This window comes from Chlamydomonas reinhardtii, chromosome 2, assembly GCF_000002595.2.
Source record: "Chlamydomonas reinhardtii strain CC-503 cw92 mt+ chromosome 2, whole genome shotgun sequence".
Lineage (NCBI taxonomy): Eukaryota > Viridiplantae > Chlorophyta > Chlorophyceae > Chlamydomonadales > Chlamydomonadaceae > Chlamydomonas > Chlamydomonas reinhardtii.
The window spans coordinates 5,583,301-5,594,662 of record NC_057005.1 but is presented as its reverse complement, the minus strand read 5'-3'; the positions used below and the strand labels follow the sequence as shown (position 1 = coordinate 5,594,662).

At 67.1% G+C, this 11,362-nt stretch overlaps 2 protein-coding genes across 3 annotated transcripts; both read right to left on the bottom strand.

The window, feature by feature from the left end:
* Positions 1-32: 32 nt before the first annotated feature.
* CHLRE_02g109050v5 (uncharacterized protein) lies at positions 33-7,363 on the bottom strand. Its single transcript, XM_043059846.1, has 14 exons — positions 7,177-7,363; positions 6,970-7,057; positions 6,325-6,855; positions 5,674-5,778; positions 5,227-5,448; positions 4,951-5,100; positions 4,324-4,511; positions 3,920-4,007; positions 3,047-3,613; positions 2,706-2,833; positions 2,358-2,409; positions 1,823-2,013; positions 1,259-1,499; positions 33-880 (listed from the first exon to the last, which is right to left on the bottom strand). Exons 1-14 carry the CDS (start codon positions 7,281-7,283, stop codon positions 863-865), a joined length of 2,676 nt encoding a protein of 891 aa, XP_042927480.1. The 5' UTR covers positions 7,284-7,363; the 3' UTR covers positions 33-862.
* A 116-nt stretch (positions 7,364-7,479) lies between these two features.
* CHLRE_02g109000v5 (uncharacterized protein) lies at positions 7,480-11,294 on the bottom strand. 2 transcript variants are annotated; one of them, XM_043059844.1, is made up of 5 exons: positions 9,360-11,294; positions 8,863-9,133; positions 8,571-8,682; positions 8,257-8,352; positions 7,480-8,023 (listed from the first exon to the last, which is right to left on the bottom strand). In XM_043059844.1, the coding sequence occupies exons 1-5, from the start codon at positions 11,070-11,072 to the stop codon at positions 7,825-7,827; spliced, it is 2,391 nt and encodes a 796-aa protein (XP_042927478.1). In that variant the 5' UTR covers positions 11,073-11,294; the 3' UTR covers positions 7,480-7,824. The 2 variants fall into 2 exon arrangements, with proteins under 2 accessions (XP_042927478.1, XP_042927479.1); XM_043059845.1 differs by having other exon boundaries at positions 8,571-8,679.
* Positions 11,295-11,362: the final 68 nt, after the last annotated feature.

The window sequence follows — 11,362 nt, the reverse complement described above, 5'->3', positions numbered from 1 at the left end:
TCCTGGTTGTGTTCCGGTAGCACTCGGGACAGTGCAATGCGACGTTACAAGTGGGGGCATTCATGTAATTACCCCCTCGCTGTTGTTGTCCAGCTGCCTGCGCCGCCAAGCACCGCTCGTGCCGTGCCATGCGGCTCGCTTGGCAGACCATACAGCCGCAGCCGGCAAGCCCGCCAGGGGGCGGGACCCCGGATAGGTGCGGCTCTCCGTTGCTGCATTTACAGGATAGCCCTGGATTGGGGGGCCGTAACAGTCTCACGCTTTGAAGGAGACCGCGGGAGAGGGTCTCTCGGGCTCCCTTGTGGCAAGCCCACAGCGCCTACCACAGTATTCCTATAAATGCCTGGTGCCTAGCTTCCGGGGTCTCATTCAGGACCCGAGCAGTGTCCCTCGCATTTCGCGCTTACTTAAATGAAGCGTTCTGTTCAGTAGTTCGTCATCTGCTGGCCTGCACGCCTGCTACCCGCCTACCCCTGTCATACTCGTGACGCTGCCCACAGCCCTAACAGATTCGTGTGTCAACCCTGGGCAGCAATGCCGTGATAAGCACTGCCGATGCCGACGCCTTGACTGCACGAATCCAATCTCCACTCCGTGCCGGTGCAGGCTCGAGTGATTTGGCCAACAACCAAAGCCATCCAGCGGGACCTGCCACCGGGTCCACACGACACGACGACCACATTCTGTTCCTGTCCTCGGCTAGTCCTGTGCCGACAAGTCTTGACACAAACACTCTGTGGACGTCTGCACCTGTCAGGACACATCTGTCTCCCCCAGTTGATTGCCTGCAGCCACTGGCAGCTGGCGCCAGGCAGCAGCCACGCCTTCCTTGTCCCTAGTCCGGGCCGGGCAGGCTGAGCGCTCATGACCGCCGGGGTGCCTGCAGCAATACACAGACACGCACGGCGTGGCGGCGGGCGGAGTCAGTCAGCGACTGACAGGCCGCAACTGACTGCCCCATCGCACTGCAAGGGGTGTGGCCCGCGCACCGTATGGCCCCAGCACTGCGACCAGCTGACTGCCATATGCACGAGTGGAAGAAACTCGGCGCGAGTAAGATTGCACCATCAGCAAACCGCCCTGCATTCCCCACCCGACCCACAAGCGAACTCTACATCAGGCGCCCCCTCACCTGCGCTGTGCCGCATTCATCCCTCCCGCATGCGCCCCAGCCCGCCCGCATCGTCCCGAGCCCGCCCACCAGAACCCCCCTCCCCACCGGCACCGGCACGCCTGCCCCCTCCCTCTCCACACTCACCCGGCCGCTGCCGCCCGCCGCCACGCGCCGCCCGCCGTCCGCCTCTCCCGCCGCCTCCCCGCGCTCCCCGCGCGCCGCCCTCGCCCCCGCCCCCGGCGCCGCCGCCGCGCCCTGCACCGCCGCCAGCGCTGCCGTGAGCTCTGCGCCGCGCGGCTTGAGCCCCAGGCCCTTGAGCAGCTCCGCCACGAACAGCAGCTGTGTGTCGGCGTCCAGCCGCAGCAGGTCGCCCGCGTTCAGGTACCTGTGGGCGCGAGAGGCAGGGTGGGGCGGGTGGGTGGGGTTGCGTGCGGACGTGCGGTGCGTGTGTGACATGTGTGTGCCTGTAATGGGCTGCTAGGGCGTCGGCGCGGGGTGGCGAGCCGTCCCGGAGCGTGGGTGTGGCCGGGGAGCTCTGGTCACCCTGAGTACCCCTCGGATGCACGGCCCCATGTACCCACAGGCCACAGCACATCCCCTCCCCCACAGCACATCCCCTTCCTCAACCCGAGCCTCCGCACGACCCCTGCCGGCCCCCCAGCTCCCCCAGCCCTCCAGCCCCGCGCCCCCGCCCCTGCTGCCGCTCACCTGACCTCCCAGCCGTTCTTCTCCAGCAGCTGGCGCTTCACGGCGTTGGGCCCCAGCATCTGGCGGCTGTTTGCGGCGGTGTCGGCCTCCGCCACCACCTCCAGGGCCACGTAGCGCTCCGGCCCCGCCTTGAGCGCCACGTCAATCACCGCCAGCCCGTCGCGTGTGGGCCGCAGCGTGTCGTACGACACCTGTGCGTGTTGGGTATTCGTTGTTGTTGTTGGTGGTGGTGGGTGCGGGTGAGGGGGGCGTCAACTAGGAAAGTGGGCCCCGCACAGGCTCGCCGCGCGCACCGGCCTGGCCCAGCCAGTTGCCTTGTGTGGCCCACGCCGCGCCGTGTTGCACCAACAGCACCCACCCACCCGCGCGGTGTCGCCTCGCTGCCTCCCTGTGCTTTCTTATATGGTACAGCGCAGTGCCTCCCCGCCTGGTACGTCGGCCCCACTCTGCGACCTTTGACCACAACATGCAGCCCCCCTTTGACGTCCAGGTTCCTCCGGCGCCTCCCCACTCCCACGGGCGAGCTGCCGCTCACCTTGAGTTTGTGGATGATGTCCGCCACGTGCTTGACCGGCGTCTTGTTGCTCCTGTGTAGGTGTGTGGGGTTGAGCACGTGGCGTGCGGCAGACAGCAGTCAGCACACCATGCCGCCTCCAAACGCGTGTTCTGGCAGCGCCCTTCCGAAGCCAACAAGGCACATCGCCCGCTTCCACGGGTTGCTACCAGCGCCGAGCGGGCACCACGTGCCTTCAACATCCCGTCCCGTTCCCAACCCGTCTTCTCAACCCTGCATACGCTTGTCCTGCCGCCGTATCAGCCCAACCCGCCTCCGCCAAACGGCCCCGGAATGCCCTGAGCACACACACACACGCGCCACGCCCACCTGCCGCCAGTCCCCCGCGCCGCCGTGTCCGTCATGCTGGCCATCCAGCTGCGTTTGAAGGCGTCCAGCGCCAGGGGGCTGAACGCGTGCCGCCGGGAGCTGCCGGCCAGCCGACTCGCCAGGAAGCCCTGCGTGTGTGTATGTGCATGTGCATACAGTGCTGAGTGCCGCTGGACACTTGCAGACGGGCAAGACAGAAACCATAACGATCCATATCCATGTTTGCGGTCTTCTGAACCCCCGCAAGTGCGGTGGTGGCCACAACTGCAGCAGCCGCCTACCCCAGCCGCCTACCCAGCCACCCCCGCCCCCACCCTACCACAGTCACACGTCCCACGCACCTGGAACACCATGCGCTGAAGGCTGTCCGGAAACAACCCTGCCGCCGCCGCACCCGCACCCGCCGCCTTCGCGCCGCTTGGCCCCGCCTCCGCTTCCTCCGCCCCTGCCGCCGCCGCCGGCAGCTCCTCTCCCTGCTCCGCCTTCGCCTCCTCCTTCGCCGCTCCCGCTCCTACCACCCCTGCCGCCGCCGCCGCCGCTCCTGCCGCCCCTGTCGCCCCTGCCGTGGCCGCCTGCCACTCCTCCGCCAGCGCCGCCTCCAGTCCTGCCATCAGCCGCTCCGCCAGCCGCGGCTCCAGCTGCTGTTCGGAGCCCAGCAGCGCAAAGCCCCAGTACAGGTTCGCCAGCTCCACGCCGTTAAGCACGGTGCCGGGCCGCCACCGCATCGCGTGACGAGCAGGGCCGCGCGTGCCGGCCTTGCGCAGCCGCGGCGCCAGCTCGGGAGCGCAGGAGGAGGAAGAGGGGTGTAGGAAAGAGGCGTCCTCCGCGTCCTCGGCGTCGGCGGCGCGCGCGCGCGTGCGCTGCTCCAGCAGTGTAAGCACGCGGCCGGCGATGCGCGTGAGCACCGCCTGTGTGTGCGTGTGTGGGAGGGGGACGCCGTGTCGGAACGATGTCCGGCGCCCTGGTGCCGTGCCCCAACTCGACTAATCCAGGTGGCGGCGCCGCCGCGACATCAGCCTATGCCGGCGTCTGACCTGGGGCCCCACGTGCCGGATAGCACATCGAGGCGTGTGCGCGTCGTGCCTTTTGGCCCGCCCGCCCGCCTCCAGCGATAACCCCTCCCCCTCCCAGACACGCACAGAAGCCCACATACGCTGCGCCACTCCACACCCAATCAACGCACACACCCCTCCCCTGCCCGAATACTCGCTCACCCTCCCCGGCGCCGTGTTGAAGTAGGCGAGGGCGTACAGCGCTGTGGCCAGGTCCGCGGGCCGCAGCTCGTCCAGGCGGCCCAGCAGGCTGCGGCGGCGTTGGGGGGCGGGAGTCAGCGAGGCGAGCGAGCAGGAGGAAGAAAGACGTGGGGCGGACGTCGGCAAGGCCACGGCCTACGGCGCTCCGCACAAGCGCCCCCGCGCCTCGTCCACGCCTCCCCTTATCCATGCACGGCCGCGGCCGCGCCCTGCAGCCTGCCCTCTCCCCGTCACCGCCCGGCCCTCACGCCGCTGCCCCGCCTGTGCCCCCGCCGAATCAACCCGTAACACCCTCTCTCCCTGATCCCGCCAACCCCGCCCCCGCCCCGACCCCGCCATCCTGCCCCCCCTGCCCCCACGCGCACCTCTTGGCAAAGTCCGCAAACACCTCCCCGGGGTGGTGCCTGAAGGCCGTGAGCGCCCACAGCAGGTTGGCCACCTCCTGCGGCTTGTAGGCGAAGGCGGAGGCGCGGAAGGCGCCCAGCGCCGCCTCCACCGCCGGCGGGTGGTACACGCCCATGCGGCCCAGAGCCCACATGGTGTTGGCAACGCCCTGCGAGGCACGTGACACGTGGGGCGGTTGGAGCAGTTGTGTGTGTGTGTATGCATGTGTGTATGTATGTGTGTGTGTGTTTGTTTTAGGATTGCACGAGTGGTATGTGGCACGTTGTGCGATGTAAGTGTGAAGCGGGAAGTGGCGGTGCGGGAGTAACCCCGGGCTGGACGCAGCCACCCTATCCAAAGAGCTCCGGTGTGGCCCCTACCCGCCGGCGTAAGCCATTGGCAACCACTCAGCATGCGGTCCTCGCCGCCGCTGCAGCACGCCCCGGCAGGCACATCAGACCGCCCTCCCCCGCTCATCATCCCCGCCCCCACCACAGCCACAGCGCCCTTTCCACCCATGACTCCGGGTGTTACCACACCAGCCCCATCCGCCGACACTTGCGCACACCACCACCCCCATGCCGCTCCACGCCCCGCGCCCCACCCACCTGCGGCGCCATGCTGCCCATGACCCCTGGCGCCGCCGCCGCCTCCGCCGCCGCCCAGCCCAGCAGCGGGTTGATGTAGCCCAGCACCACACAGCTGTGCAGCAGCGTTGAGATGCCGCGAGCCTCAAACTCGCCCGAGGAGAGGAAGGCCTGAGTTGGACAAAGCACACACGGGTCTTAGTTGCCGCGCAGGCGGGATGGGCAAACACACACGGACATGTTTAAGCTGTCAGTTAGTTGCTTCCACCGTGCACCCTCCTCCCACCCCGCTCTCACCCGCGCCCGGAAGCCCATGACGTCCAGCAGCCGCTGCGGCGGCGCCGCCCGCAGCGCCGCCGCCGCCGCCAGCAGTGTGGCTATGTCGCGCGGGTGGAACAGCTCCGCGGCGTCCAGACAGGCGGCCCAGTAGGCGTCCAGGTCGGGCGCCGGCAGCCGGCAGCCCAGCTGCGACAAGGCCCACAACGAGTTGGACAGCTGGATGTTGTTCATGTCGTGAACCTGAGGGGGTGAGGGGGATTGGGGGGGTGAGGGGCGGGGCGGGTGAGGATGGCGGGGGGCGCGGTGGGGAGGGAGATGGGTGTGGGAAGGCGTGGCAGGAGGGCCCCACCGTCTTGCCCCACCGTCTTGCACGGACAGCTTCCCCCATCAACAGCTCCACCGCTGACAAAATCCACCGCTACGTGAACCACCAGCGCCACCGCCGCCGCCTGCTGCCGCACCCACCTGGTCCAGCACCAGTTTGGTGAGCGCCGCAAAGGCCGGCAGCGCAATGAGCTCGGCCCGCTCGCCGGGGCTGTTGCGGGTCAGCGTGTTCAGCTTGGTCAGGGCCTGAGAGGACGGGAGGAGCAGACAGAGGCGGTGGGAAGGAGGGAGTCGAGGTGAGTGGAGCCTGCGCGCGCTGTGTGCGTGTGTGTTCGTGGAGACGCAGGATGGCTGCCCGACGAGCCCGGTCATGCCCGGTCAGGGCAGACCGGCGCGCACCTTCATTCGGCCGCTGCGCAAGCGGGATTGCCAATACCCCTCCTTGCTCAAGCCAACGCTTACGCCGCCATACGTCAATTCCACCCACGTCCACGCCACGCGTGTCAATACACGCGCTCGCCCAGACCGCCTGCCCACGTCAGAGCCCCTTCCCGAACTGTCCTACACGGCGCAGCCGCCGTAACCTCCTACCGTACTCACCTGACGGCTGACGCTGCACCTGCACCCTAGCCCCCGAGCCCACGCCACGCCGCGCAACACTACAAGCGCAACCGTCTCCCGCCCTGCCTAGCCGGCCGAACCTTTCCGCATAGCCTGCCTCCCGCCCTCCTTTCCGTCCCTCCTTCCTCCCTCCATCACATCGCCCCTCCTCCCTCCCCACCAAGCTCGCACCTGCACGCTTGTCCTGGCGCTGAGCCCCTCCACCGCCGCCTCGTCCGCTACCACATCCAGCACATCCCGCCAGTCGTCGCAGGCGCGCAGCTCGTCATGCGTCTCGCGGTCGCGAGCCTCCGTCAGCCCCGGCGGCCGAGACAGCCCGCGCTTGTGGCTCTTCTTCTCCTCTGCCGCCTCAACAGCAGGCAGCAGCAGGGCAGCGGCGCCGGCTGCGTCGACACCAACAGCAACGCCGTTCATGTGCAGGGCCGCGGCGTTGGCGTCAGCGGGGGCGTGGTGCGCTAGCTCCTGCTCATCGTCATCCTCGGCGTCGTGCTCCGGTGCGGCAAGCGATTCAGCGGCGGCCCGTCGAGGTGTACGGGCGGAGGAGGCGCGGCGGGCCGAGGCGCCGGCGACGACGGCGCGGCGAGCTCCGGAAGCTGGGTGGTCGTGGCCAGACGTGGAGGCGGAGGCGGTGCGGTCGCGCGTCGCCGCCGCGTCAACGCCGAAAACGTCGTCGTCATGGTCGAACGCAGCGCTCCGCTGCACCTGCAACAGGCAAAGCGACAAAGAAAAGCGAGGGCATGCGGTTAGCTTCGCCTCACGAAATTCTCGAGCACCGGCTCCAACGCAGTCACGCACACCCATAACGGCTCTTCTTACCCTCTGTCGGCTTGCTGCAGCGACAGCCGCCAGCGTATCTGCGTCGTCGCTGCTTCTGAACCCCGACGCCCTCTCAGCCACCACCCGTCTGTGGTGCAACACGGAGGGACAAGCGCAAATTCAATATGACATTTGACGATTTCAATGTTGGTATAATACATTCACTGGCCCAGGTGGGCTTGTTGCGCCGCAGCCACCACACCTCACCTGGCCACGCCCGGACGCACAACGCCCCCTACTACTCTTGCCGGCGGCTGTAATGTACTCCATCGGCATGCTATCGATTTCCCACGGACGTGCAGCTGCGAGAGCATTCTCGCAAGAACACGAGAAGGGAACCCTTGCAAGCACAACAGTCAGCACGCCCTGGTCTTTCCAAAGTTGAGCTGTTATCTACGTGTGCTTCTAATCGCAAATTTTCATCTGCAAGAGCAAATCAAGGAGGTAATGCGAAAGGCCGCGATTTGCCCATGCAGGTGATTTTTTGGCGCTCGCAGTCACTCAGCAGCTCGAATATTATAGGTATGTTTACCTTATCAGCGTAGTCGCTTCCAAAGGTCCCGGTCTTAGGCTGAGGGGACGCTGCCAAGTGCCAAGTGCACACGCCTCGACACGGCGGCCCCACCACGGCACCAGCCCCCGCGCACCGCCATGCATCCATCATCCTGCTATAGAAAACATTTGCGTTCAGCCACCGTCGTCTACTCATGTGTCACACTCAGCAAGCTGCGCCTACCAATCCGCGCCGACTTTCTCCTCTGGACAACGGGACTTCCGTCCCCTGAGCGCACTAGACCATTACACGCTTACTTGCCGCTCCCTCCTCCAGCAAGACCCCACTCCCCATCAACAGCATCAAACCCCGCTCCAGGTGTTGTAAACATCCATGGGCCTGTCCGCCTCCCACAACTCACACCCGCGGCCGGCCATGCGCGTGCCGTCCGCGATCTCCATGCTGTACAGCCTGGGCCCAGGCCGCAGGGAGCCAAACGCGGCTGTGCGGCCCATGCCGCTGTGGCCCGTAATCACGTGGTGATGGCAGCGACTGAAATACCTGTGCCGGCAGAAAGCGCAGGTGTGGGTGGGTGTGGGGGCATGGTGTGGGGGTGAGGGCGGGAGAGCAGACGCATGCGGAATCATGGCGTGGGGCCGAGCCTAGTGCAAATCATGCCAAGCCCCCGCTTATGACACGGTGCACGCGGCTTTTCACCCGCACGACCAGACGCCGGGCCCTTCATCCAACCCAGACCGCCCTCACAGCCGTCCCCAGGCCCCACGGCCCCTCACCAGTGCTCCAGTACAGTGCGGCGCAGGCCATCGTCTGTGACGTGCTGGTAGAACTCCACTGTCGACTGGGGCGGGAACAGCAGCGCGTCCCCGAACCTGGGCACAGGACAAGATCAGTTGGCCGGTGTGTGTGGTGAGCTGGGGGCAGTGACCACAGCGAGTGACCGGGAGTGGCGAGCATCAGAAGTGGCCGACAGGCGGTGCTGCCCCGGCGGTCGGCGCTGCCACACAGGGCCATCGGGTGTGTGTGCGCTTGCGTGCTGTATTCTCAAGCCCTGTGGTCATCGCGGGGCGGTGCACTCGCGCGCGCTCACCTCTCCAGCGCCACCTGCCGCACCGCCAGTGTGTCGGTCATGAGGTAGTAGTAGATGCGCAGCGGAGGGCCGGCGGGTGGGGCGGCCGGCCGCAGGGGAGGGGGCGCTGCTGCTGTGAGGAGCACAGGAGACAGGGCGTCGCTAAGTCTTTGGCTGGCGGTAAGCGCGAACAACAACAAATGAAATCAGCTTCCACCCGTAACAGAAGCCAACGTGGCACCGCCGCCACCACCCCTGCCACCAGGACCGTGCCCCGGGAGCACCGGTACAGCAAAGCGCACACTCTTCGCACCTGTGGCACCTCCCTCCACCTGCTGCTGCTGCTGTTGTTGTTGCTGCTCCTGCTGCTGCCTGAAGTGGTCGTACTCCGTCCCGCCGTGTGCCAGCAGCTGCTGCAGCCCCGCCACGTCGCCCGGCGCCACGCGGTCGCCCGCCGCCTGGTGGCCGGTCTCGGGCTGCGGCCCCTCCGGCCCGCTCAGCCCGGTGACGCTGGCGGCTAGGGTGGCGGCGCAGTTCAGGAAGCCGTCAACCACCTTGCGAGCCTCGTCGTCCAGCGCAGCGGTCTGGGAGGAGAGGGTGGCAAGAGGGGGGAGTGTCAATGCAAACTTAGCCATGCCAGACCACCGTAATAAGCACCGACGACGCTGGATGCCATGCGCAGGAGCGGGAACGAGCGCGCCAGGCTGTGCCACCACACGACTGGTCAGTCCTGTAATCCTCCAAAACACCCGAGTATTGTAGTGCTATCGCCTTCCTGCTGCCCCCAGGGCCCAGCTCCAAGCGCCCAACCTGGTTGTCGCCTTGCAGCTGCGCCAGGATCTTGGCGTCACCCAGTCGGATCTGGATCCCAATCTTTATGGCTGACTCATCCGTCATGATGCCGTGCAGCCTGGGCTCGGCCGCCGCCAGCGCCCGTGTCGCCGCGTTCAGGCTGCCGAACAGGTAGGCCATGGCGCAGCCAAAGGCGGTGTCGGGCCGCAGCCCCATGCCCTCCATCTGGCGGCGGTGGTGCGGGTTGTTGAACAGCGCCACGCTGATGCCGCGGTGCATGCGCAGCACGAGCGTGGTGGCATTGTACGGCCCGATGCGGTCCAGGTGGCTGCGCACGAACTGGGTGTAAATGGGGAACCCAGGATCCATCCAGGCATCGTCGGCGGTTGGATTCCAGTAGGCCACGTCACTGGTGTCCACCAGCGGGGGCAGCGGCGCCGGGTCCAGGCCTGGCGGCTCGGCGGCGGCCTCCTCCTCCTCCTGCTGCGCAGCCTCCTCCTCCTCGTCCTCCGAGACTGCCTGCCCCTGGCCGTCCGCCGCCTGTGCCTCTTCCGCTTGTTCTTCCTCCTCCTCCTCGACCGAGTCGGCTGCCTGCGCATCCTCGCCAGCAACCTCGTCAGCCAGCACCCGTCGGCCCCTCTGCTGCTGCTGCTGCTGCTGCAGCAGCAAACGGCCCGTACTCGCCAGCCGCCGCACCGCGCCCTCACCCGCGTCGCCAGCTTCCTTTGGCCCCGAGTCCGCAGCCACTGCCGCCGCCTTCCCTGCCTTTGAAGCCTTGCCCGCCGCCGTTGTTCGCTTGCCGCCAGCGCCACTCCCACTACCCTCCTGCGCCTGCTCCCCTTCCTCCCCCTCCCCCTGCTCCCCCTGCTTCTGCGCCTGCTCCTGCGGCTGCTCCTGCGCCTGCTCCTGCCGCCGCTCCAGCTCCGCCGCGGACGGCTGGCGGCCGCACGTCCAGTCTATGTTGGGCCCGGGCGTAAACGCCGCCTCCAGACCGGGCTGGTAGCCGTGGTCGTAGGCGGGCAGCACGCACAGCACGCGGTCGGTCAACAGCGCGAAGTAGAAGCTGGACACGGCGTTGACCAGCCGGTCAGCGATGCCATCTGGGTCGAGCGTGACCAACCAGCGTGCCTTTGACCGGGGCTGCTGCTGCTGATATGACGACGATGATGACGACGACGACGAGGGAGCTGACAGACTGGTTGGGGTGGCGGCGGTGGGGTTGGTGCTGCCCTCACTGCCCGTCGCCGCGTCAGAGGCGGCGGCAGCGGTAGCAGCAGCGGCAGCCGAGCCTGCGGTAGCCAGCTGCCGATCCCGGTGGTGCCCGGTGCCTGCGCCCGTGGCCAGCGGTCGCGTGGCCGCGGTGCCGCTGGCGTGGCGGTGGCTGTGCGTGTAGCGCGGCCCCTCTAGCACGGCGCCGGCCCCGTGTTGGCGCGCGTTGTAGCCCGACACCAGCCCCGGCAGCTGGTCTAGCTGCCCCAGCGCGGCGCGATGCAGCCGCGTGTAGCGCGCAAAGGAGGGGCACGCCGCAGCGCTGGCGGGCAACGGGAAGTGGAGCCTGGAGCGGCCCCCTCCGGGAACCGCCGAGCTATGCGAACCACCAGCGCCGCTGGCCGCACCGACTTCCCCGCTCCAGTACGCCAGAAGCAGCAAGGCTACTGTAAGTACATATTGCTGGAGCAGCTCGCCAGCTGCAAGGCGAGGCCTAGGACGGTCCGACGTCCCACGCGCCATCCGTGCCAAAATCGTGCCTGACGCTGAACAGCAGCTACGCCCGACCAGCTCTCCTCCTCCTAAGCGCTCATAATTCTTGAGGACCGTCAAAATGCGTCCATTTGCACAGCTCGCTTGTAAACAGCGCGGTTTGAGCAAGGGAACTTCTGTTGCATTGTTTCTTCTCGACAGCAGTGCGCTTTAGAAATTGAAAGGAACGTGTGTTGCACTCTCTTGTACTTTTAGAGCTTGTGTGACGCAAGCTAGCATGCTCCAAAAAACCAACTTTGGCAATCGAAAACCCAAGTGCG